The sequence below is a fragment of the Poecilia mexicana genome, unplaced genomic scaffold (genome assembly GCF_051168715.1).
Source record: "Poecilia mexicana isolate PSO_F unplaced genomic scaffold, ASM5116871v1 scaffold_18, whole genome shotgun sequence".
Lineage (NCBI taxonomy): Eukaryota > Metazoa > Chordata > Actinopteri > Cyprinodontiformes > Poeciliidae > Poecilia > Poecilia mexicana.
Genome location: NW_028263387.1, coordinates 16808882 through 16836220, shown reverse-complemented (window position 1 = coordinate 16836220; position 27339 = coordinate 16808882). Strand labels below are relative to the sequence as shown.

At 41.5% G+C, this 27339-nt stretch overlaps 1 protein-coding gene across 1 annotated transcript; it reads left to right on the top strand.

Annotated features, from left to right (window-relative positions):
* Positions 1 to 220: 220 nt before the first annotated feature.
* Positions 221 to 27339, top strand: dhx15 (DEAH (Asp-Glu-Ala-His) box helicase 15). The gene is made up of 13 exons (XM_088015540.1): positions 221 to 809; positions 1842 to 2035; positions 2341 to 2500; positions 3677 to 3895; positions 10422 to 10589; positions 18403 to 18489; positions 18902 to 19051; positions 19490 to 19598; positions 23128 to 23319; positions 24410 to 24532; positions 25283 to 25473; positions 26155 to 26324; positions 26775 to 27339. Exons 1-13 carry the CDS (start codon positions 570 to 572, stop codon positions 26890 to 26892), a joined length of 2121 nt encoding a protein of 706 aa, XP_087871666.1. The 5' UTR covers positions 221 to 569; the 3' UTR covers positions 26893 to 27339.

The window sequence follows — 27339 nt, the reverse complement described above, 5'->3', positions numbered from 1 at the left end:
CAATAAGTATTAATTTGAAGAAGTGAAGGATTTACATTTTAGTTAGAGGTGACCTTTTGCATGCATTGTTTGAACATTCATAACGAGTCTTATCAGTTCTCCTCGGAACAGTTGTGGGATTTTTTTTTTAGTGTTGTAATATAAAAGCGACACAAAACACTTAATAGCTTTTTCGACAATGTAAAAGTTTCAAATTTGTGCGCTGAAGCTGATAAATAGGTCTTTTTGTAACGGGAAAAATGCTCCAAGCAATTAGTTTATTCATGACCTTTGCATGCTATACTTGATTAGACATCTATTTGCCAGTGTGAAAAAGAATGTGCAGTAACCTTTTCATAGTATTTTTTACAAAAGAAGAGCTTGACATGGTTAACATTTGTCCACAGGTTTTCTTTTTTTTTTTTTTTTTTTTCTCTCTCACCGTTGGCCTAAATGGAAGCTGAAGTGTTTCCTTTCGACTGCGGTGTTTTATTAAATCCTAACTTCATTCTCCTTCCTGTTCAAGGCGCGACAGAGACCGTGATCGTGACAGGAACCGGGATCGGACCGGCAACAGGGGCCAAGACGCGATGTCGGGCGGTGACCCCGTCGCCTCGGCCGCAGCCAGCTGGAGTTTCGCGAATCGACCTCCCGTTCAGCAGCAGACGAACCCCTTCACCAACCTGCCCCACACGCCGCGCTACCATGAGATCCTACAGAAGCGGCTGCGGCTCCCGGTCTGGGAGTACAGAGACGTCTTTACGGACATCCTGATGCGGAACCAGTCGTTCGTGCTGGTCGGAGAGACGGGCTCTGGAAAAACCACGCAGGTAGAGGCAGGGGGACACGCTAAAGTTTTTGAAACGCAGCAGCCATCAGTTGCCCTCCTGCCCCCGTACACCAGACTTTTAATGAACTGACCCAAGTATGTCACAGTAAATTTAGAGCCTGACTCTGGGCAGTTAAAATTGCTTTAAGGTTATGATAAAAAGATATCGATACCATGAATGATTCATGTATTTTCATTGGGTTGTTTTACGATTTGATTCCCAGTTAGCTAAACTTACCAGTTAAATCTTAAGTGGTTTAAGCAAGCAGCCAGGCTGTGTGTGTGTGTTTTTTTTTTTCTTTTTTTAAATTTGCAGGAGAAGATTAGAGTAAGTCACTGAGTCTCTGCCTCATCCTGAGATGAATATAAACGATCCTGCAAAGTGGAGTGGTTTAAGTGTGTCGATGCGTTCTGCACTGATGATGCTTAAAAATCTGTGCTGTGAATATCTGGGTACGTTTTATGCAGTTTACTGATGCATGAAAGTTGGGGAAATTAACTTTTTTTTTTCTACCCCCCCCCCCAAATACAAATACTTACTTAGATAGATTGGAAAAAAGAAATTGGATTTATTGCATTCTTTTGATTTTACTTTTTAGTGGCCTACCTGCTACTTAAGTCAATAAAATTTTAAAACGTATTTATATCTAAAATCCCAGTTGTAAAAATAAAGAAAAAGATTAAGCAAGAACTCAGCTCAACTGGAATCGCTATGCATTTTCTTGTTGAAAAAGATCAACTTTAATTTTTTGGGCAAAGAATAAAAACATTTTTTCATGTAATTTGTAGTTCTCAAAACGAAATTAGAATGGAAAACTGTGAAACTCCCAGTAATGACATTAGAATCTTCCTTTTCAAAACAATATGTGCATTTAAACCATTGATATATGTTGCAAATAATATATATATATATATATATATATATATATATATATATATATATATATATATATATATATATATATATATATAGGTGTTCAGTGGTACATTACTCTGTTGATTAACAAAATCAAACTTTTCTCCTGTCCTGCAGATCCCACAGTGGTGTGTAGACATGGTGCGTTCGCTGCAGGGGCCGAGGAGAGCGGTGGCCTGCACCCAGCCCAGGAGGGTGGCGGCAATGAGCGTCGCCCAGAGGGTGTCGGATGAGATGGATGTGGTGCTGGGTCAAGAGGTGGGCTACTCCATCAGGTTTGAGGACTGCAGCTCTGCCAAAACTGTGTTAAAGTAAGTAGCTATTACATAAAAATTTCACCAGGGCATTAAAATATGGCTGCTTTTGATGACGACGACGACGGTTTTTATGGTGACTAACTTATTAAGTAACGGATTGTTCTAAACTTTAATTATGAGCTGGCTTTGTTTTTAAAATTGGTAGGTCTAAGGTAGCGTTAACTATAAATAGGTCTGAAATCTCTCTGTTTTGTTTCCCTATTTTAAGCAGGTTTTACCAGATATTGTAGCCGTAGATGATGATAAAGAATCAGTGTACTGCATAGTTAGTGTTGGCACCGTATCCTCTTCTCGCTCAGGTACATGACAGATGGAATGTTGCTGCGGGAGGCTATGAACGATCCCCTGCTGGAGCGTTATGGTGTCATCATTCTGGACGAGGCCCACGAACGCACATTAGCCACCGATATCCTCATGGGGGTTCTCAAGGAAGTAGTGCGCCAGAGGTCTGACCTCAAGGTAGGAACCAGCTCACAGAAATCTCCTGAGTTTTCCCTTTACTCTCTGTTTTATTTTTAGGATGTAATTTCAGGATCAGGTGCTGCAGTTGTTGGGTTTTTTTTTGTTGTTTTGTTTTGTTTGTTTTTTTTACGGCTTGCAGATTTATTTCACAGACGTAACCTTTTGGTTTCCCGCAAATATTATGAGTTTCTCTCTCGTAAAACTACATTTCAGCCCTAAATATTACTTCCCCTCCAAGGATGAATTCAGAGAAGGAGAGGATTTATTTCTCGCCTCTGTCCCTTTTTTCTTGTTGTTGCGTTTTTCTGACCGAGTCTCCATGTTGCGAAAAGAGAAATGCTGCTGTTAGACTCAGGGACACCCATTTTTTTCTGCACCGCAGTAGCAGCACAGATCGCTCCTAGACTCGCCTACCGTTTTCAGCCGGTCAACCAGGAGGAAAACGGCAACCGTCGGCATCGATGGGACGATCGTAAAGGCAGGCAGAAGTTTTATGGCCTAGCGTGTGCCAGATATAATTTTCATAAAGCAGATGGATAATGACTAGTTGTTTGTCAGAGTGAAATCAAAGGTTAGATTGTTGTTCGCAGACTGTTAAATGAGCTCTAGGTTATTGGGAATGATCATCCACCCACTCCCCTTATCTCCTTCATCCCTATCGCTCACCAAATTTGAAAGTTTAATTTGCCTTGATTAAGAGCAATTAGGATCTCTTGCAGAGCGTAAAGCGAAATGCAGAGACGCTGGCCCCTGAAAATATTAGAGATTGAAAATGGAAGACGCGTTTCCCCATCAGAATCCTAATGCACACAGTCTAATGGCTTGTGTTTAAGAACACCGTGTACCTAGCTACAGGAACGGGGTCTGCCATAGATCTTTGCAGGTCAGTTACTTGGATTGCAATGCCGAAGTGTACATTACGGACTCTGTATTCGGCTTGTGCCAGGGTTCTCTTTTAAAATTAAAATTTGTTGCATCATTCATGCCGCAGAAGGACGCAGACACATTAATCATGACTTTAATTCCACCCTTGTCTGCTTTAGAACTTGTCCTAATGCATAATTGGCAAGACAACAAAAAAAAAAAAAACATTTCCTCATGAATGCTCGGACCCGTTATTGCACAAACTCGTGCGCCTCGCCGACAAGCTGCCGCGTCCCGTTTTCTGCCCAGGTCATCGTCATGAGCGCCACGCTGGACGCCGGGAAGTTCCAAGTGTACTTTGACAACTGCCCGCTGCTAACCATCCCCGGACGCACGCACCCCGTGGAGATCTTCTACACACCGGAGCCCGAGCGAGACTACCTGGAGGCGGCCATCCGCACCGTGATGCAGATCCACATGTGCGAGGAAGAAGAGGGCGACGTTCTGCTCTTCCTCACTGGACAGGAGGTACCTCCCGCAGACAATATCGGGGGGGGGGAAAGTTTTACGGTTTAGTGGGTTCCTGGAAAATATCCAATATTTTTTTTTTGTTAGTGGGTTTTTTATTTTCCAAATCTGGATAAGTATAGAAAAAGATGTCTTATCTATTTTTGTGCTTTTTCTTTCTTCCTTGTCTCTAGTTCCCTTTTGGCTCCCTTATGTCCTTCCTTATGTTCATCCTGTCTTATATGCATCCATTAGTCACTGTCTTCCACCTTCCTTCCTAATGCTTTACCTTCTTTTCTTCCTTCCTTGTGGGAAAAAAAAAAGCTGCATACCTTTTTGCCTGAGTAGCCAGAATAGCAATCAATTTTATTTCTTACACATAATTTTAGTAAATAATTCAGTGGTCGTATCGGTCACTTCTTTGTTTCTCTTTGTGACGTTTAGCATCTTGAACCTTGTCCTCTCTGTCAACTGTGAGCTTCTACTGCAGTGAGGCTCCAACCAACAGGCAGAATATTAAATTTCCATTCAAGCATGAATTCATGACACTGGAGATACATTAGTCCAACAATTACTGCATTCCGGTCCTGAGCAGTATCAATAATGCACGCGCTGGTACTGCAATAACAATACACTTACATATTGTGCACTCCCAACGCACACCCTCTTTTAGTTCTTAAAGTTTATGCATCATGACATTAAAAAAACCCCCATTATTTTGGTTCCTAAATTTCACCTAAAATGAAAACTTAATGAGCTACTACTGTGTATGTACAAATAAGTATATCACATGATGTATTTACCTTCTATATGACCTTATCAGCCTCTCACTTTGTTTGATGGGATACTGGCCGCCTCTTTACAAGTTGCTTCAGTTCATTGAGGTTTTATGGGGCATAGTTTATGCACGGCATTAACATTTGCTCTTACAGAGGAAATGGAAGGTTAAATGATCTTAACAAGTTGGATTTCCCCTCTGCAAAACTTACAGTCGTTTAGAAGTTCTTTGAATTTTTAAATGTATGGAGTTCTTTTTCAGCGTGCTCTGTTTTGCAAAAGTATCCTTACCCCATGAAAAAGTTCAGTATTACTTTCTTGGCATTTAATCTGATAAAGAACAATTTAAATAATTAGCTGAATAGAATTAGTTTAAAGCCATAGACGTTACATGACCTTTTGAAAAAAGACAACGTATAATTTTTTTTGATAAATGTCTACCATAGGAATTTGTTGACTTTTTTTTTTAAAAGAACCACCATCTTATGCTAAAAGTCAATACATATGTTTACGTTGAGGTAATGTTGTTATTTATGGAAAAGTATGTTCAAACACATTTTCAATACCAATACATACAAAATTGATCTTAAACAATATTACTGGCATATTTAGTGTCATTCTGTTGTGGGAATTAAATGCAAAAAAAAAAAAAAAGAAAAACTGCTAAAACAAGGATTTGTTATTATACCTAAGTTTAAAAATATTAGTTGTAGTTTCTAGCCAAAATTTAAAGAGCAGTTGTGGAAAGCCCAGGGAGCTGCAGGTTGGTGAACTTTGTTGTGGCCAATACTAAGAAGGCAACATAATGAAGCATAAGTTAAAAAGGATAGATGATTTTTTAAAAATTTTTTTTAGATATTTTACAAATAAAAATCTGAAGTTTGGGTCTTTGAATAGCAAAGAGCAAGTCTCATTTTCAGTTTGATTCACCTCTGGTCTTTGCGTATTCTGACACATTAATGTGCTTTGATCTTAGCCATTATATGAAGCTCTGTCTGTATGTTTGGAGTTATCTCAAACCTTGTCCAGCTGCTAACAATTTTTTTTTTTTTCTCAAAAATTGCACTGCGTTTAACTCCTGACCTGCCTCTCTGACTCAGCTGAGGTATAACTTTCCCACAGCATGGTGCTGCAACCACCAAGTTTTAATGTGCAGATTGTTTAAGCATGAAGCGGATCGCTAGAGTTCTACCACACGTAGGTGTGTCCAGATTCATGTTCCTTTTTTTAGAACGATATGGACTGTTTAGAAATGTTCTAATTGGTGATACCTTAGAATTAAAAAAGTGTACTTTCACCACTACGAATCCTAAATGTTAACTGTGTCCATGGAAACTGAAATAAATAAATAAAATAGGCACATTTAACAAAATATCTCTAATCCTTTGATGAATAAATGACTTGGCTGTCTGTGACTCTGGCTCTTTGGGAATCATCAGGATTTGTGCTGCAAATGTAAAAAAAAGAAGACAAGTGACCCAGATTCCAACCTTCTCACAAATCTCTGAAATTAAGTCATTATTTTTCCCCCTCCTGCAAATGTCGTCCACTGATGTGTAATGGAGGGCAGGGTCCGTGCCCAAAGTGATGAATTTGGTCACAGCTGGGTGGACACACACACACGCAGAAAAGCACCAACAAATGTCTCAATCTCCTGATCAGTGGAGAGGAGAAGCCTGTCGGATCCAGCAGCGCCTTTTGCTGCCATGATTAGTTTCTCGGCTCTTTGACGGAATGCTGTTGGAGAACATTTAATCAAAAAGTGGTTGTATTGGCAAGCGCCGCCGGTGGAGACAGATAGAGACACACTGGACTAAATTTTGGTGTTTAGATTCGACAAGTTTATTTCATTAAGGCGCACTTTAAATCCAAGTGCTTTGCAGAAAAAAACAAAACGACAGAGGCGCAGAAAATTACAACGAATCAATAAATATATTAAATGTATGAGCGTCACATGAAACGTATGCGTCACATGAAGAGTTAAAAACAAAAACACTAAGAGACAAAACGAACCGATGAAGTGATCTTTGATCTCTATTGCGAGCTGGAGTAAATAATGTTTTCACGCTTGACTTAAAGGAGCCAACTGTTTTCTCTACTATTGAGATGCAGTTATGCTAACGCAGATGTTTTAGGGTGTACTTAGTTTGTGCACACGTGATGATAGTCCAGGAGGCTTGATTTGATTCGGGACCAAAGTTGCAGGATTGTTATATTTCCACCGGAGAGCAGCCCATTCCTCCCCGGGTCTATTTTTAGAAACTCGAGGAACCACCAGTGAACCTGCAGTCTGAGAAGCGAGCGCCACGTTGGCCACTCAAACGATGTCATGTTGCTCTGACTCCCCCCCCCCCCTCCAGTCGCATTTTCCGCCGGTTGTTTATTACCAGTAATTATCTGACATTTGACACCAGCTTGGCTGTAGTAGAACACCTACGTCAGTATTAATTTGTCAAACCAAGATCGATATGCGGCTTGTTGCAAACAAGATCAAGTCATTGGGCGGCGTAGTGTTTGAAGTGGTCTCCTTTGAGGATTGGTAATTGATTTTAGAATAAGTGGTATCCCAGCTGAAACATTGATCGTCCCTCATGTGACTGACTAGGAAAAAGTCTAAGATATGTGCAGCCAAAGTGTTAAAGATTTTCTCTCTCTCTCTCTTTTTTTTTGTGGTTAGATGTAATTTGTTGATTTATATTCCACAACCCCATGCTGCGTAAAGCCCAGGCATAACAGAGAGCGCTCCCATGGTGAGTTCATTATCACCCTCTCCTAATTGGGTTAAAGAAGTTAATGTGTTGTAGGTCTGGCAGAGATGGCTGTTCAAAGGGTGCAGCAGTGTGCCCCTCAAGCGCTTCTTAACCTCTTCAGTCTCCCAGCAACTTTGATGTAGACTAATGATTTGGAGGCAGATCCATGGCGAAGCCATAGATTCTTTTTATCTGACTGTTTAATTTATATCAGAGGGGAAGCGAGCGCAAAAAGGCCACGTAGCTCTCTCCGCCGCAGCTTTTCTGAGAGATATTTGGCTTCCTACAAACAGAACTGAAGCGCCAGCTACAAATGAGAAAGTTGAAACTTATCACAGCTGTCGAGAGCAGATAAGTCCTAATATTTAAGCTTCCCCCTCAGCAGCTAACATCAAAAAAAAAAAAAAAAAAACACAGGAGGATTTGTGGGGGTTGGGGGTGTTGTTTGCTTGTCAAGGAGGGTGCCCAAATGTGTTGGTACTTTAGCTTGGCTACTTAGATTCTTGCTTCCGGGGTCACAGGCAGAGCTGGTGGACAGGTTCCCAATGCTGGACAAATGTTTATGCACGTGCACACATGTGTACACGCACACACACGCACGCACGCACGCACGCACGTATGCACGCACACACACACACACACACACACACACTTTGTCTTCAAATCCCTACAGGACAGACAGCCAGCTTGCTTCCAGCGTTTTGGCAAAGAGGTTATTTATTTATTTTTTTCCGTGGCAGCTGCTGCATCCAGAAGCTTGATAGGCTATTAATACTGAGGCTAATTTTACCGATCCATTCAGATTTAGCGTTTTCCACGTGTCAGCGTGTTGATTAAGAGGCACATGGCCATCGGAGAGGCCCGACTTGATTTGATGAACAAGAGGACAAACCGGGCTAATAACCTATTTGCAGTCCTGATGGGGGGAAACGAAAGGAAATCCAGGCTTCTGCAGGGTATTAAAAAGTCTAACATTTAATCTCCTCAATATTAGGCACTAAAAAGTCTTAAATATATCCAGATTTTTCATAGGATGTTTTAAATTATATGTTAAATTAGTTCCATCATAGATCCATTGTCTTTTTTATTTTATCTTCTGGCATCACTCGTTTCTTCCATTTGTTGTAGTTCTGATTGAGCAATGAGAGTCTTGTTATGCTGTGACAAAACTACAAACCCCACAATGTAAACAGCCTTCAAACAGGCCTGCTGGAAGTAAATATACTCCTTTATGATCCTAAACATTCGGTTTCCCCTGCAAACATTTGCATGTTGCATATATTCAGCACCTTTAACTGGATTATTGTAAATTTTAGACAAAAAAAAAAAAAAAGAAAAAAATTCTGTTGTAATAGGAGATGAACTAAAAGGTTTGTCATGAAAACAAGGATTTCAATAAATGGCTAAAACTTGTTATTCATGACAAGTTTACTGAACACCACTGTATAAGAAGGCATTGAAGATACGTAAAACTTTTTAATATACCTTGGACTTCTTTGCATTTTGTCACAAACTTCAATATTTATCATTGGGTTCTTACTTTATTTTTGCAATTAAAACTCTGTAGTTCCTGCTGATGAAAAGCATTCCCAGACCATGATGGTGCCACCACCATGTTGCTTGTTGCCAACAATGGCTTTTCTCTGAACGGCCTCGCCTCGCCTCGCCTCGCCTCGCCTCGCCTGTCATTTTAAACGTCTCACGTCTTTGTAGGTTTGCAGTTGTGGAACAACTTCCGTCTTTTGGAACAAAGTTTAAATTATATAAATGACTATTCTAATTCTGAAAACAGCTGGCTGCCCCGTGGGCTGAATAAAAATTAGTCACGTAGATTTTGACTCGTAACAAATCATCCCAAAGTGATTTGAAAAAAAAAATAAATAAAAAAAATTCTTCAAGTGAACTTGTCAAACTTGAAAAAGTTTGAGAGGTACTTTATCATAGCATTATCGCTTTTCCTTAAACGAGTTTAGGAACAGGATGTTGATGAACATTTTGTAGGTCAGAAATGTCACTTTTTTTTTTTTTTGTGGCTGGATCTTTGGTACGCTGTGAAACCGCTGTTACTTCTAGTACTTGTTCTGGGGCATAAATTTCAGACTTGTTACTCTGAGTGCCTTCATTGGAACTTTTTGAGAAGTTGCTGCAGTGCTCCTGTGGGCCTGTAGGTGGTGCAACAGCATAAGCAGCAAGGTGTCACGCAGAGGAGCTGCAGCACGTTGAAGATGAAATGATTGTTGTTTGGAACATAATGAAACGGTTCCTAACTGGGACTAGCTTAAAAAAAAAAAAAAAAAAAAAAAAAACTAAATGTGTTGACAGCTTTGTTTTATGCTGCAAACTGTTCAGAACTTTGAACAGTTGTTAAAAGATGGAATTGTCTGTGTGTTACAATGGAATGAAAGCAAAATGAATCAGTCTTTATGTTGTTAGGCAGAAGGCTTTGTGGAATATTTATAATGTATTTTTCCTATTACATTTAATATGCCGTTAGAGAATAGGCTCCAATTTCGCATTTCCTATCCTCATTCCTGGCGCTGCTCACGGCTTCTGTCTGCCAACCCACCGGCTCTTGAACGTTCAGCTCCACTAAACTGATCTGCCATGATTTGCCGCTGGTTATGCATCAATGCTGCAGTCTCATATCACATTCCCCTCCACAATACTGCGCTGTGGAATAATGAACCCCGTTTGAGTGTGTCTGGCTCTGCACGTTTGTGCCTTCCGAGCGTGCTCCTCTGTGTTTTCCATGATTGCTGCATTTGACAACAGAGCCACAGGGAGCTCAGCAAAGCATGCTGCAGTCCAAGTTTAATTTCCTCCATCAGATGGAACGATAGTTAGAACAAATGTACTGTAGCGGGGAACCACGGTTTCCCCGGCTCCCCATCTTATTTCTTCCCCCTTCTGTCGCGTCCGCCCACTTCCATTGTTAATCCAGGTGTTGCTCGAATCTGCCTGGTTTTGTGTCCGTGTACACTGGAGGTTCAGGGAACAATTGTGGTCCTTTCATCTTTCAGGAAATCGACGAAGCCTGCAAGCGAATCAAGCGTGAGGTCGACAACCTGGGGCCACAAGTCGGCGATATGAAAATCATCCCCCTGTACTCCACGCTGCCGCCGCAGCAGCAGCAGAGGATCTTTGAGCCGCCTCCGCCAAACAAGCCAAGCGGCGCTATTGGAAGAAAGGTAAGGTGGCTCCATTGGTACAAAATCGCTTGCAGGAAGCAAGCGAGGGAGAGAGTAAGGGGAGGCCAGATGGGGGAATATAAGAGAGCTAAAAAGGTGGAAAGTTGTTTTTTTTTTACCCCCCTCTCTTCCTTTTTTCTCAGCTTTAGCGCAGAACTGACTCACACAACATATGCTGCTTTTGTAAGCATGTGATTCTGTGCTCTAAATTATATCTGGAGTATTACTCACGCCCTGTGAGCTCGGGGGGGGGGCGGAGTGCTCCATTCCTAGCGTTTTGTCCCTGCACTCAAAAGTGCGCAAAAAACTCTGCAAAGGTATGTCGCGTATCTCGTTCTTTCTCATTTTATCTCACGCTCTCATTGATACAGACACGAAAGAGCTCCTCCGTTTTTGTGTGCCAGTTTCTATTCAGATGGGCTCATCGCCATAGTAGCATCTCCAGCTGCACTGTCACACTGTTGGCTTGGGATCTGAGAGAATACAAGACCATCACCAGTGCCAGCGAATGAGCAAACACTCAGCCCCAACAGCTGATGGAGGAAGGACGGTGTTGATGAATGAGTCATCGTTACAACCCTGCTAATTGAGCCAGATCAGACTGAAATGAGCAGGGAAAGTATTTATGCGCTGTCGACGTCGAGCGCATTGTGATACGTCAGAAAACACTCGACTCGGACCGGATGGCGTGACTTTTTAGGGTCACCGAATTGCCTTTGGATTTTGTGACGCTCGAAATACGAACGCTGCCCCATGCGGGTCCGCTGTCAGGCCTTTTGTAGCTGAGAAAGAAAGTTTGTCTTTATCTTTTAACATGTGAGATTGTGCCTGGTTTTGTTTGCAAAACAGCTCAAACACAGCCAAACTGGACGGAGAACACTTGTGGGCATCCCGTTTATGACTTGACGTAGATTCAGAAGTGGAATTAGGTGTAATGCATGACAATACTTTGATCTGCAGGATTCCACTGTAGCTCTAGCTGCTTGTTTAGCATCACTTTCCGTCTGCGAGGTGACGCTCTAGCTCTAGTTCTACAACAAGTTTTCTTCTGGGGTTGCTCATTGTTTAGCTTCATCCATCTTCCAATCAACTGGTAATTTTATTAAGATATGTAGTCTAAGTTTTCCACTACACTGATTTAATCAGAGCAACTTCTTTTTATGAACTTCGTCTGGCTTTCTGTCAGCAATCGCTTTCTTCTTTATATTTTTCCAGAAAATTCTGGAATGTTTCTTTTTTTTTTCATGATGTTGTGATGATTATTGAGCACAGTTCAAACTATGATGGTCTGAAATGTGCCTGTGAGACATTCAAAGTTTGTGCTGCTGATTTATTACCTAACCTCTTCTTTAAACTTCTCCCTAAATTTATCTCTGACCGTCTGCTGTATTTTTCTGATGCTGTTCGTTCACTGATGTTCTCTAACAAACCTCTGAGGGCCTCAAATGAGATCAGGATTTACACTGAGATTAGGTCGCACACAGGTCAACTCTCTTTAATTGGGCGACTTTAAAAAGCCAGTTGCATTAAAAGGAGTTAACTGGGCTGAATGTAAATCCCCACCACATATTTCTTCTTTTTTTGTTTTGATAAGACATAAACAGACGGTTGGATAGGAGATATAAGGCGTACACAAACGGTAAGCAAAAACCTTGGTATGTATGTACTTCGGTTAAAGTCATGGCTCGGTACATTAGTGGTTTGTTCAAATTTGTTTGAAGAGAAACTTCTAAAAAAAAAGCACACTGTAGTAGCACGATACCAGACTGTAGTTTGACTTTTTGTTTAAAATAAGGGCTGAGCGGGTATGGTGGATGGTACAGTTAGCAAACAGTTAGCAGCTGGATTTGAACTTTAGCAGGTTTTTGTTCAGTATCATGGATGTTTATATTCAGCTCGACATTGTTTCAGATGAGTAATTCGGTTACACAGAGCGAGCTGCATGCTCCGCTGCTTTAAAATGTTACGGTGACAAGTTTCGGTTCAGTTCACCTTTTTTTTTTTTCCAATGTAGCTGCATCAGAAACCTTAATTTTCCCAAACAGCGGAGTTGTTTAGTGAGAGGTGGGAGTCCTCTCACTTTTTTACTTTTTAAAGTTGAGGTACAACACGTTGCATTGATCACTTAGTCCTATACAAACATGCCTCACTTTAGCATCCCCCAACATGAGCTGAAGAGAGTTGATCGGTATGTAGATCTAGATTAATATTCCTAAAGGAGACATTATGATTGCTTAGTGGCTGTAGATCTTTTTAACAGCACTTAAGATGTTACTTTATGTTAAATATCATTCCACATCGCTACAAACCCCAAATGTTTGTGTGAGGATGAAATGAAATACAGTAAATAAAGTCAAGTACTCTGAAGTTTATGCCCAGCAACCAGTTTAAACTTCAGAAGGGTACAGTTTGTCTCTTTTTTCTTTTTTTCCCCCCCCCTCAGCCTCAATTTGTCAGGGTCTCGTTGAATTGGCGAGGTGGCATCTAAAGTTGCCGTCCTTGAAGTAAATGTGCTTCTCTTCAGTGACTGACTGAGCAACTCATCAAGTGAAAAATGTAGAGATGTCATCCAAGCCAGCCCAAGAGGAAGTAGTGAAAAAGAATTAAGGTTCGCCGCATCTGCTGCTACGCATGCTAACGACTGCATTAGGCACCCCTCAATTAACATAAAGCACCGGCTCGTCATTGCTCCATTTCTCTTGGAAAGCTACTCGTCTTCCATTTTTGAACAGTTTAATCATCTTAAAGCAAGGCAGGAGTTGACTAATCACTAACAGCAGCCGTAATCTCACTTAGCGCTCCAAAATCTGAAATATATTCTCTAATAAATGGGCTGCAGTTGGTTTTAGGAGTTTTGTCTCATCGGTGACATCTTCTAAGCCCTCCGCCTGATGTTACTTAAGATGCTGCCGCGTATCCGTTTCATCGGGCTTCAAATGCGAGCGCATCACGGTGTTCTCCTTCCCTTCGTCGGCGGAAGGCTTTATTTGTCAACACGGCTGTGCTTCCCAGCAGGGAACGTGAAAAATGGCCCATTTTAGCTATAGAGCATGCTCTCCTGCAGGTAATAACCCAGAAATAACATGCAGAGATGATGCTCTAATGATATTACTGATGAAGAAGCCCGGATTATCCAGTGCAGCAACAGACTGGAAGGAGCCAGCCTGCGTTCAGCGTAATGGCCCCAGCCCGGATAATCCTTCAGAATCAATGCAGTCAATGAGGCCACCCATACGATCATGAAATGTGAGAGGGTGTCATGTGCGGCATCTGCTGGAGCACCCACTGTGACCCAGTGCTCCAGACAGAGGCAGCCTCCGCTAGTCCATTTCTTTTTTCTTTGTAGACAGACGTTGAAGCATTCCTAGCTCTTTGATTCCTTAGGAGGGTGATGGGTGCCGGCACAGAGCATCCTTCACAGGACTCCTGCTACAGTAAAGCAAAATGAGTTCATCTATGAAGCACATTCGGAGCCTGATAGACGGTGCAAAACTGGATAAAGACAAAACGGGCAGGTTTGTTTGAAGCAGGCAGTTGGTTGGTGTGACATTCTCACAGTGCGGTAATAACTCCGTTTCGTGCAATCGAAAGTTAAAAGCGGAGGTTTAAAACAAAAACCTACTACCTTGATCCGGCTCGACAACTGCGGTTTCATTTGTCCGTGTAGTTTGTCTTTAAAGTCAAAAGTTTAAAACTGGGACTTAGACTTCACGCCCAAATAGAGCGAGTTCTGTTTGCAAGGAGACTTCAGTTCCTGTGGGATTTGCTAATTTGTTTTAATTTTTGATGATCAAACACTCAGGGAACGTGCTATTAAATAAATATTGAACGGCTACGTGTGTGCCTGAAGCTTAATGAGATTCAAACTGTCAGAGGCGTTAATTATTAGTTTATACCTGCAACTGCCGTATTGGAGAGAGAATTCAAGGCTGCCTGGCGACCTCACAGGGACGACCTTGATTTATTTGGGACTGAGAACCTGAGCAATTTGACTTCTGAGTACAAAAGAGAAGAAACAATAAGACAGCCTTATCTTGTTTGTTTTAAAATACTTCCAAGCAGTTAATTTAACCTTTTTTGTGCGTTGTGTTTTGATGTACAGCACTTTGTATCAGCTGTTGTTGTTTTAAAGTGCTTTATAAATAAAGTTGGTATGGTATGGTGTGTGTGTAAGAATGAGTAAAACATCCATTGACTGGGTCTGTGAAGCAACAGGTGGGGGAGGGGGAGGCCTGTATTCCTATGCTTCATACAGCTTTAGAAAATCACTCAGCATCATCAGCACGTTCTCTGGTAATGATAATCATTTTATTTATAGCATCTTTTAAGGATTTTTCAAACAAAAATCAAAACTGGTCTCTCTTGTAAATGAGATCTTGGATCTCAATGAGGCAGTCTGTATAAATAAAGATAAAAAAAAACATTTTCTAAATACTGTTTATTGTTTTTTTTATTGAACTCAGAGACCTCAGCAAAAAAAAAAAAAAAAAAAAAAAGAAGCAATAAATAATAAACCCCTTTACACAATAAGATAGTTATGACAAGCTGATATTGGCTGGTTAATTAGTGCTGAGGTAGCCACACATGTTCAGATTTTGCCTCTGTAGTTTTTAAACGGTGTTACCTAATTTAAAACAATGTGTTTTTTTGTTTGTTTGTTTACATATTGTCTATGTTTTTACATAACTGGAAATATTTCCAAAAAAAGCAGATTTGTAGAAACCTTCTTTTAGACGCTTTTCCTGATGTCTCATTAGAAGGACTTTAAACCACAGCAATGATATAACTTACAATTCCAGCGATTTTGAAGCCTTGGTACAACTTTAAAATGGAAATCGGCCCATTCCTTGCTTCGACGTTATGTTTCTATGGGTCACTTGGGGAAAAAATAAATAAAAAATGGTGCCGCTAAAGCCATGAAACTAGACCAAAGTAAATGATCTACCTTTGAACTGAGCAGCTGATGTATTACTTAGTGGATAGCCTTTATGATTGATCGTCATTAAATGTGATAATTTGTCAGGGGGATGCGTTCACATCTCGACAGCCAAGAATTATGCATATAACGGCCAATTTTTATAAGTTTCTGCCCAGCGTTTATTTCCACCTCTTCATTTTCCGCCTTGAATACTAAGGGGGAATGCGCCGTTCGACAGGTGAATTACTCGAGGTCAGAGGCAGAATGATAGGGGGGAAAAGGCTGTCTCTGGCATTAATAACTAAACAGTCAGGCATTCTCAGGCTGCAGAGAAATCCTCACTTAAAAGGTGGGATTTAAAAGTCTCCAAGGCTCTCGGCTTGAAGACAGCTGAAGAGGCACGGCTACAAAGGAAGTGTGTCAAGTGTGCAAAATTGGTTCTGTGGACGTGTATCAGCAAAGACTACACTTGATGTTTGGTTCTGCGCTCGCCGCTTTATGATGAGGACTACTGAGAAAGCGGACGGAAGCCGTCAAACGTCCGCTTGGGTAATTTTGTGGTTTGTTTACGCTTCGGTTGCATGTTAGACGACTAAAATCGGCAACATTGTTTTTAATAAGCAGCGGCACCGACGCCAGGGCGTCCTGTTAAAAAAAATTGAAGATCTAATCGAGTTTCCTAACCCAGACCGTCTCCGGGGTTATTTATGAAGAAGATTCCCCAGCAGCATCAAAGTTTGCGTGAGAGCAGCAGAAACTGTCTCATCTTCCTTGCCTTCTCCCTCTTACCCCCTGTTTGCATGCATCCCAACAGCTAACAGACTCCGGGTGATGTGACTCATTGGATAATTTTGCTTTGATTCAGCTGTCATTTCCCATGCACGTCTTTGCTATAAGGGACGATTGTAGATTTGAAACCGCTACGTGGAACTGGTTCACGATTTTCCCACTGGTCATGTTCTTGGAACCCCAGCAGCTTTTCATCACACTGCTGCTTTTCCTTTCTTGTTCTCCTTCTTGCAACGAAAAAAGATATTGACTTAGCACATTTCCTTCACAGCAAAAACATCCAACGTGCCACTGTTTACCACAGTTGCGGTTTCTTCTTTTAACATTAAAGCAGCAAAGCGCCCTGTCTGGGTTGGGTTGTTTTTTTTTAAGGAAGAAAGCATATTGATGCAGCTCTGTCTTATTTATTTTTAATACTACGTTATCAAATGCAGTTGTAAGATTTTAGATGTTAGAGTTGGGATTATGGCATTCATTAACGACAACAAAATGATGAAATAATTAGTAATGGATGCTGATGAGTCCAGAACCCCTCCATCCATCCAAACATCTGAACACTGACCTCGATGGAAACGCCCACCATAAATTAATGTCAACCTCAACATTTATACCTTAAAATGGATTAAACATTATTTGCAAACACTGGATTTGAGTAAATATGGCAAGAAGAACTTGCGCTGAAGTATGAAAGTATCTATCTGTGTCTTTGTATTGATCTTCTTTACGCCGTTCATCCTTGCTTCTCACTGCCTTCTGTTGGATTTTTTGCAGGTTTTGTATTTAAGGCCGGAGCTCAATTGTAAAAGTTATTTAACGGTTAGCTTCTCATTTCTCAGCAGCCATGTTGAGAGACACATCCTGTGGTCACCGAAAAGACGTCGATGCGTTTAAGAAGGATCAATTCATTGGCATCAAGCAGAGAAAACGATGCAGAAACCACTAAAATTGGGTCGAGAGCTCGCCAGCGCATTATTACCAACTGGGAGGGTAGCAGGGAACCATTGGCTTTCAGGAAGAAATGCAGTCGGAAGTAAAACCCCGAATCACCGTGATCGGTGAGCGCTTAAACGTTTGGTGACATCAAATCGAAGGAAAACAACAACGTAACTCAGGGCTATGTGCAGTCGTGAAAGTCAGAACATTTTCACACCACAATGTGAAGGGACCTCGAGTGATTGCAACTGAACAGCTGTGTACCCTTAAGAAATCCACTATTCAGTGGCTAACCAGAGAAAACGGTTACAATTTGTAAGGAAACATAAAGATTGGACTCATGGAAGAAGGTCATGTGGTCTGATGAGTCCAGATGTAAAATGACTTTAAACTTTTAAACTTTAAAGCCTTTTTGAGGCAGAAATATTGAATTTAGATCACTTTACTACCTGAAGAAGAGGAAATATGACAAGTTATATCGTCATTGCAACTTTCTCCAATATTGTCACATCGCAGGTTTTCCCCAACATCATGCAGCCCTGTAGTGAACGCTGCTAATTTCACGATGGAAAAGCACAGAGCTGAACGTGAAGGCTTCAAAAAGGCTTCAAAAAAAATTGTCCAAAAAAAAATGTCCAAACTAAGCTCATAGCAAAGCTTTGCCTCAGCTTGTATTCAAAGTAAAGCTGTCGGTGCCAACATTGCACAGCAGAAATCAAGAGCAAGTCATGAACTGTGAGGTCGGCACAGTTGGTGCATCCCTAGATAGCGGTGCTTCAGATATCAAGAAAGAAATACTTGCTTCACACAAGTCCTCCCTGTGGGGAGAAAAGAGGTATGATAAACGAATAAAATATATATATATATATATATATATATATATATATATATATATATATATATATATATATATATATATATATATATATATATATATATATATTGTTTGGTGCTGCATTGTAGAATAAGTGAAATATTTTCTTGGGCCTAAAGAATTGACTTGCAAAAAGGATGTTAGACCTAAAATCTTTTGTCTTGTTACTTAAAACTACAGTGTATTTTATTAGCATTTTATGTGACGGTCAAACAGAAGGAAGTAAAGAAAAGGCACCCGAGGCGTCTTTCCGGACGCCTCGGGTGGATCATTTAAATCATGTGTCCTCATGTTCGCAGGTCGTCGTGTCAACAAACATCGCCGAGACGTCCCTGACCATCGACGGAGTGGTGTTTGTAATTGATCCCGGATTTGCCAAGCAAAAGGTTAGCTTCCCCTCCTCCCCCCGCCCACCACCCGCCACCCCGCAACTCCTTATCTGCTGCGATCATTTGCGTCTGTTGCCTGAGAATCCTCAGATAAACACAGCAGTGCACAACTGACAGCAGCAAAGATGGAAAAGCCTGTTATTTATTCCCCTGACATTTCACCAGCCTGAAGCCAAGTCATACACTCGGCACAAAACAAGATTATATATTCACCGTGGTGAATTGGGCGCATGTGTCACTCTGCAGCTTTTTGTCATCATCTTGTAGATGCGCTAGATGTTACTTTCTTAATTTTTTCTTTAAAAAAAGAAAAAAGAAAAAACAGCGCTACCCCAGTTTAAGCATTTCTGTTTTGTTCCCCCCCCCCCGTTAAATAATTTCAAGCCTTTTCTCTCTGTTCCCCTCTCAGGTGTACAACCCACGCATCAGAGTGGAATCCCTTCTGGTCACCGCCATCAGCAAGGCCTCGGCTCAGCAGAGAGCGGGTCGCGCCGGACGGACGCGCCCGGGAAAATGTTTCCGCTTGTACACGGAGAAAGCCTACAGGACAGAAATGCAGGTGAAAAGCGGCGTGGCTTTAAGATGACTGAAATTACACGAAATATAAACTCAAGACGTCTTCCTTGCACATGCCATTCTGCAGTTGCCTCGAGCATCTTGTATCCCCCAGAGCGACCTTATAGCTGTAGAGAAATTTGCTTTCACGACTCTTGGATTTCAGGATCCCGATTCTAAATCGCCGTCTTAAGATGTGTTAACAACATGGCCGCGGTGACAAATGAACTTCTAAAACCCAGTTTTCCACTTTCCTCAGGGTAATTCTATCCCATCACTCTTAGTGGCATGGAAATGTTTCTTTTTTTAAATAGCCCTTCAGATGCCCTACGCTCCCTGTTTTCTGTTTAAGCTGACATATGACTGATTCATGAGTAGGTAGTAATCACTGTGTCTGATTCACTTTAAATTGTTCCCTGGGCTTCCTTTCTAAATGGCACAGGACAACACATATCCAGAGATCCTGAGGTCTAATCTTGGCTCCGTGGTGCTGCAGCTGAAGAAACTGGGCATCGACGATCTTGTGCACTTTGACTTCATGGACCCTCCAGGTTAGTTTAAAGACGACACAGATTTTTAAGCAAGAGTCGCCTCGACACATGACTTAACGGGGCATGATTGAGTTGAATCCGTTGGAACAGGAAGATGGATTAAGCTAAACATAAGACTTTAAAATGGCCGTTCAGATCTTGTCCGCCCGATTTGATTAAGCTGGAACAAAGAGGTAGAGAAGGATGCAATTACATGCCACACTTTTCAGATGAATAAAACTGTTTTTGTTAAGCCATGCATCCTGCTCCTTTTACTTTGTGGTTATTCACAACTTTGTTCTAATCTCTCTCGTTCAATCCAGATAAAAAGTTTGTAGCGTGATGTGGCGCAGCGGGAAAGGTTTAAGAACTATGATAGCTCGAACGCTCCCACGGGAGCGAGCAGAGCCAGCATGCTGCGGTTTTTCATTAGATTCGAGCAATATTTGTATAATACAGAGGACATCAGATAAGCACTTTCTTCTCCCAAGCTTTTTAGTTACAATTTTAGATTTATCCTGCCAGCTAAAAGTTGAACCGGACCCAAACAGATGGAATAGGTCTCCACACAGACAGTCCGGCTGTGACGGTCGTGGTCGTGCTTTAGCTTTGGCAAAGTTCCATCTGAAAGCATTTAACAACTTTTCACGTTGTGGTTTTAGTTGCATCTCTCCAGAAATCACTGTCAGCACTTTTTGTTTCTCAACAACTTTGATGTGTGCTCCACGCTGCTTCTCTGCACATTATCATTAGCCGAGCCTCTCTCCTATGCGCTTTATCGCATTCTTTAATAAACCAAGAAAGACGTCTGGAGTGTGTCTTAAACAGTTTGTGTCTAATTGAGGTATCAGGTGGGTTATTGTATTTTCTAATGTATGTATTTTGAGATCCTCCCGAAGAAACCACCCACCTCTTCCTACCCCTTAACCTCCGTCTCTCCCTCCTCCCTTTTTCTCGCCATAATATAGTTTTCATCTCACCTCTGAGATTAAACCCATCTCTCCCCGTCTACTGTGGCAAACGCCATTTGGAGAATGAAATTGGTTACATCAATAGCAGCACTATCACCTTAGCAATTGCCTTCCCTTTATATTCCTTCAGCGAAACGTGACTGACCTCCAACACCACGCTCGCATTCCTCACAAAAACGCGCAGGTACGCATCAACATGCGGGATTGGCCTTGTCGGCGGAGTCTTAACTGGGAACAGTGGGGTGAAGGAAAAGGGGGCAGGATTACCTTTTTATTTATTTGATCCACTCGGGGCAGAAGGTTTCTCCTGAAGCGGCTCCTGCACAGGCTGGTCGCTGGAGCTACTTGGGTGTGGCAGACGAAGTCTGATTTAAGTCTGAGAGTTACTAGACAGGTCTTATAACATGTATTTACAGTGGATCACTTTTTATATGCTGCGCTGAAGGTCTCTCGCTGGGAAAATGGCCAATATTGACTGAAGGAGTTGATAAATATACTGCATAAACCTTTAGAGATGGGGCTGCATTTTTTGTTGTTGTCTGCAACTGCTATTTATTAATAATTTTGGTATGTTTTAGTAATGTTTGAAAACTAATTGCTGGATTTGAGTTTTGGTGTTTTTATCATCTAAACCAGAGAGACCACTGGTTTGTCTTGCTTTTCTTTCAACGGGAAGGAACAGCCCTTCTCTTTTCCTCGTGAATTTCACATGGTTAAGGTATAGCTCAAGTTTGAGTCAGTAAATAACGGTGTCAGTTAAAAGAATCCATGACTTGATCAGACGGAATATCTGGTGGCGTTTTAAAATTGAACAAGTTTGGCTTCTTTTTCATATACCGACATTTATTGACGCTCTCATGGAACAAAGAGTGGGGAAAATTGTAAAAAAAACAAAAACATTTTCCGTATTACTACCAGTTTTATGTTTTATTTAGCATCATTAATTAAAATTGATCAAGCCAACGATAAATCAAAATTCCTATCATGATAAGAAAATTTTCACAATACGTGATAAATAATGCAATAAACCTCTACTGTACATATGTGGATTTCTATGCACTTTGGTAGGATTTTTGCTAATAGGCCAAAAAGTTCAGTTTTGGTCTCGCGTCGTCTTCCGTATGTTTGCCGTGTTGTCACCCTTGTTTCTTATGATGGACTTTTATTTCAGAAAACGGTTCAGTTCTTTGTTCTCCCAGCACTTTGCTGGGCCAAATTCATTTTCCTGGTGACATTTCCAAAATGCGCCTTTCAAAACCGACGTTGGTTCAGTGTACCTTTAGCCTTTTGCCTCATTGATTTCAACCCGGGTTAATACATCGGATTCTCGTGTGTCGAGCCAGTTGATGTTTGCTTTCTGATGAGTTGCGTTACATTTAGATTGAATTTCCACGCTGGTTCATCTTGCTAGCTGTACTTGGAAATCGGATTCTCACCTTTTGTTCAGCCCCCAACACAAGCCATCAGAATGGTAAGTAATCTGGCCGACTTTCACCGTGTGGAGGAGGAGAAAAAAAAAATGTAAAAAGTAGCTTTGATAGACTAAATCAATATTTGTTAATCATAAAAAACCCACCTCCCTGCTGTTTGAAATTGAATTTTTTTTTTTTTTTTAGAAGCACTTGAGAGAAATGAAAGTGAGCAAACACCAGAGTCGGTGTTTGAAGCTAATTTTCAGTTAACATGCAACTGGTCATTAGGCGTCAGCTCTGAGGAGCCAAAGGTCAATAATTGCATCTGGAGGAAAAATCTTTTAACCAAACGGTGGAAGCCTTTTGTGTTTAAGCATTAAGTAGAAAGTTCCCCTGTAATTACATTAGTTGTTTGGGATTGCCAGAGTGTAGGATGAAAAATGAGCTCTGCCATGATTGCTTCTCTGCAAACGCCGCTGTCGAACGTAACTCTGGCCATCGCATAACGGGAGCCATCTCATTCTGATTCACCTCATGCATCTGGCTGCCAAATCTGCCAACTGCTTCCATTTTAGTGTTTGTTTCGTTTCTTAAAAGGCATTTGTCTTCTATTAAAGCTCAAAGTACAACAGGTGATGGAAGTGTTTTCTCTGTTCCCGGTCCTTTGAGGGGCAGGTTTAGTTCTTCAAAAAAAAAAAAAAAAAAAAGCATTCTGCTTCTCCAGACACTGACAGATGGGATTCTTTCGATTTAAAAGTAAAATAAAAACTGTGAAACTTTATTAACTGACTCACATTATGAACTACATAATTGGGACTAATAAAATAATATAAAAAAACCCCACATTTTTCTTTTGTTTAATTGGACTGTCAACCAGTTAACGCTAGATAGAACAAATGCATATCACGTCATTTGCTGTAACATTTAGAAAGAAACACACATTTTAGCTTCCACATGTTGGCAATATATGTGCTTGCACTCGTGATAGTTTTAATCATATCCGCCATATTTTTGTTTGAAAGTCAACTCAAATTGCACTCTTCAGGTAACGGCGCGATGAAAAGAATGACAGTTTTGCAAATTGTCTGCATCTGCCACCTGTGTGCTTCCCGCCTGTGGGGGTCAGAGCGCTTTAACAGCCCGTCGCTCCCACTCTGTCCTCCCCAGCCCCGGAGACCCTGATGCGAGCGCTGGAGCTGCTGAACTACCTGGCAGCGCTCAACGACAACGGCGACCTGACCGAGCTGGGCTCCATGATGGCGGAGTTCCCCCTGGACCCGCAGCTCGCCAAGATGGTCATCGCCAGCTGCGAATTCAACTGCTCCAACGAGATCCTCTCCATCACCGCCATGCTGTCAGGTAATGCCCGGAGCTGGCCCGTCGTGTGAGGAGAGGCTAGACTGACCCAGAGAGCTCAGAGGACATGTGCAGGGCTGCTTTCAGGTCCAGATTCCCAAACAGTAATGAACGTTTATACCAAGACTGGAACTGGAACACCAGCTAACGTTTACCTTGCCTAGAAAAGTTAAAAACTATTATTGGACTTGTTCAGCTAGAAGCAATACTATTATTATGTCCCTCTTATATTGTAGCTCTCAAAAATGGCAAAAACCCAAAAATGAATGCCAAATTTTGATTGTTTCAACTCCACTTCCTGGTTGTTTAAGGCCACTTAGAATACATGCCATGTGTGCCTTCAGAACTTAACTACGAGGCAAGTGGAGTAAAAAGTCAGTAGCGTCAGCTGTTTGCGAGCAAGAAGGGTGGTGGGGGGGGGAGGGAATAAATGTCTGTACAAAATGTATAGGTGTAGCTGGAGCAGCACTAGCACGCTACGGCAGTAATTGCACTTCAGGCTTGCCAAAGCAGAATGCTGCTCATTGAGATGAATCTTGACGCCTTTGAAGGGAGCGTGAGGGTCTTTGAGAGCGGGGAAATGGATTTAACTAGCTGTTTGGACGTGGTGTGCACTTAAAGCAGCTGTTTCAGGATGGAAGGTTTTTGCTGAGTTCATTAAAGCAAGCAGCAGAAGCTCACCTGAGAACGCCGCCGCCGCCGCCGCCACAGCAGTCGACCGTGAGGCTCAATAAACACAGCTTTTATCCATTAAAGGCACAATCAAGCACGTTCGATGTTAAGCAGGCCAGGAGCAAATTGACGGAGGGTAAAGGGCAGAACCAGACAGCCCCACTGAGTCAGTTCTGTTAGATTGTGCGCTTGTTTGGACTGGTTGTCAGATGTTAGCTGTAGCTCATCTAAAACCAGGCTTACTGTGGAGGAGGACGGAGAATCCCATCGTCCTTCCTTCTCTTAGACCCTCCTCTCCCGTTCACCCGTAAAACTCTTGGCAATGCAACTGTGCCTCGTTTGAGGCCTTGTTCTTCCCTCTGTTGGATTTGCTTAACTTATCCCTGTGGGTGGCTGGGGGGCCCATACCAACCTTGTTTAGTCCCACAGTGCTTCGTTCGACCCACGGAGGCCAAGAAGGTGGCCGATGATGCCAAGATGCGCTTTGCCCACATCGACGGAGACCACATGACGTTACTCAACGTTTACCATGCCTTTAAGCAGAGTAAGTTATGTGTTTATTTTTCTGTGTTACACTCATTTACGTGAGAATGCATCGTATTATTGAAAAGTTCGCAAAGGTTACCAGGTGGATCAGCGGTTGGTCAATGTCATTGTCCCCTGTTCGATTCCTGGGGCATTAGCTGTGCGTCTTCTCTCTCTTCCTGTCTAGTTACAAATGAATAAATCCACAAAAACCTTTAAAAACCATATTATATAGATTAATTGCATACAAGCTGATGTTTTTAAGACTTTATTTCTGTATATTGCGATGATTTTTCTGCTTACTGCTAATGAAAACATTACATTATAGATCAGACCAATTTTAATACATAAACAAAGAGTATGTTTAATACTTGTTTAAAGGTTCCCACATTCATTAAAAACTCATTAAAATGCATATTCTAATGTATTGAAAATGTCGATGTATATTTCAATAAAACCATAGTATCAACTAACTGTGGTCCTTGGGTTAGTGAAGGAGTCTTTAAATAAATGGATGATATTGCCCGTATCAGTGATTGGCCATTTTGGTAAATATGATCAAAATGGAGATGATACTTACAGTCGGCAGACATTTTTTTAAAAAATAGCATCTGGTATTCACATTTTGAGGAGAGTTTGAGGTTTTAATAACACGCAAATCAGAGATACAAAATAATTCAAATAAATTAACCGCATATTAACTTCTTGGTAATATTAAAATTTGAGCCTAACCTGCTTCTCCAAATCCCTCTCCGCCACTTTGTCACAGACCACGAGTCCACCCAGTGGTGCTACGATAACTTTGTGAACTACCGCTCGCTGATGTCAGCGGACAACGTCCGGCAGCAGCTGTCGAGGATCATGGATCGCTTCAGCCTGCCAAGAAACAGCGGCGATTTCAACGGCAGAGACTATTATCTCAACATCCGACAAGCGCTGGTCACCGGCTTCTTCATGCAGGTCGGCGATCAGTCTGGTGGAGCTGCTATCGTATTTAGGCTAAAAGTATTCATTTGTTGCTCCCTGAAGCTCACCCTTTTTGAGGTCGGTCCTTCGAAAAACAGGTTTTTCATATTCGCAGAACACAGCGTGGAGCTACAAGCACACACACACACACACACACACACACACACACACACACACACACACACACACACACACACACACATTTAGCGCCGTTTTGTTTTAACCACATAACAAGAAATCCTATTAATTTGTCTCTTACTCAGGGATACAAATGGTGGCTTTGCAAGAAGCCATTTTCAGGGCCACGTGAAACAAGCAACCTGACAAGTTGAATTATGGTTCTAATATTGAAATATTTGTCAACATTAACCTTTATCTCGGAGACAAATTTGCAGCTCATGTTCAAGGGTTCACAGTGTTTGGTTATCACATCTTTGTTTGGAAAGGCCTTTATTGAGACTGATTGCCTTGTTTAATCACGACCGCCACAGAGGCTGGACCAAGTGGCTGCAGGGTGGGTGGTGGTGGTGGGATTAGTCGTTTGAGGGCTTAAAAATAGGTTTCAAGCACTTGCTCTTTTTCCAACCATGCGGGTCAACAATAAAGACATTTTTAAAAAAGTGTCATTTCAATTTGTTTGGATGTTTCCTTCATAATTGTCTGTTCTGCGAATAGGTTGCTCACCTTGAGCGCACCGGCCATTACCTGACGGCAAAGGACAACCAGGTGGTGCAGCTGCACCCCTCCACTGTGCTGGACCACAAACCTGAGTGGGTGCTCTACAACGAGTTCGTCCTCACCACCAAGAACTACATCCGCACCTGCACAGACGTCAAGCCCGAGTGGTGAGTTTCAGATCGCTTGTAAATATGTCACTGTTCTGCTCTGTTCATGTTGAGTTATGATAACTTGTAAATTGAAGCATGAAGTTTTTGTTTTTTGATCCTTGTATCGTTTTCATCCTATCTCACAGTATCGATATGAATAAGTTTGCAAGGTGCTGCATACCTTATAAAAAAAAAAAAACGACTGAAAAATATGACAACAAATGTGATCCAAACTAACGAGCCAGTCACACCGGCGCGTCTTTCTGAGCAACCAGCTAACCTGAAACAACCCTTTTAGCTGTTTCTGTTCCCCCTGTCTGACCTCGTACAATTACGTTCCAAATTTGTTGCGCTTGCTCCAGCAGTCGCCTCGTGAATATGGAAGAACGTAATTTATTTATTTTTTTTCTCCCCTACAAGAAAACACGGGAGACAATTTGGTGACTGTTGACTTGCCTTCTTTTCCAGGCTGGTGAAAATTGCCCCGCAGTACTACGAGATGAGTAACTTCCCTCAGTGTGAAGCAAAAAGACAGTTGGAGCATATTATTGCAAAACTCTCATCCAAGGAATACACTCAGTACTAAGAAGGCCTGCGTGTGCTGCGGCAGTACAGAGTGTAAATGCGAACTCGTTTCAGTGTTCTTTGTCTTTTTAATTCCCACGAAGGACACAGTGTGACTGTTTTTTTTTTTTTTTTGTTTGTTTGTTTGTTTTTCCTTCACTGCACCAAATGCTTTCTCATGATTCATCAACTGTGGGATATTTATTTACTGGACCTTTTTCTTTTTTTAAGCATCATTGCAAACAGGCTAAATAGGTTTAGAAATATCTTGTCATCAGAAAATGAAAAATTCTGTCTGATGCATGATACTCGATGTGAATTTCAACATCCCATTGTTTATTGCTACTTTAGCGGCATTAATGTATTAAGAGTGGCTTTTGATCAGATGTAATTAAACGGCATTTTGATGTAATGTTCATCTCATTTCCCGTCAGCTGTTCCCGTTTAATAAAAAATGCATTTGTAATAA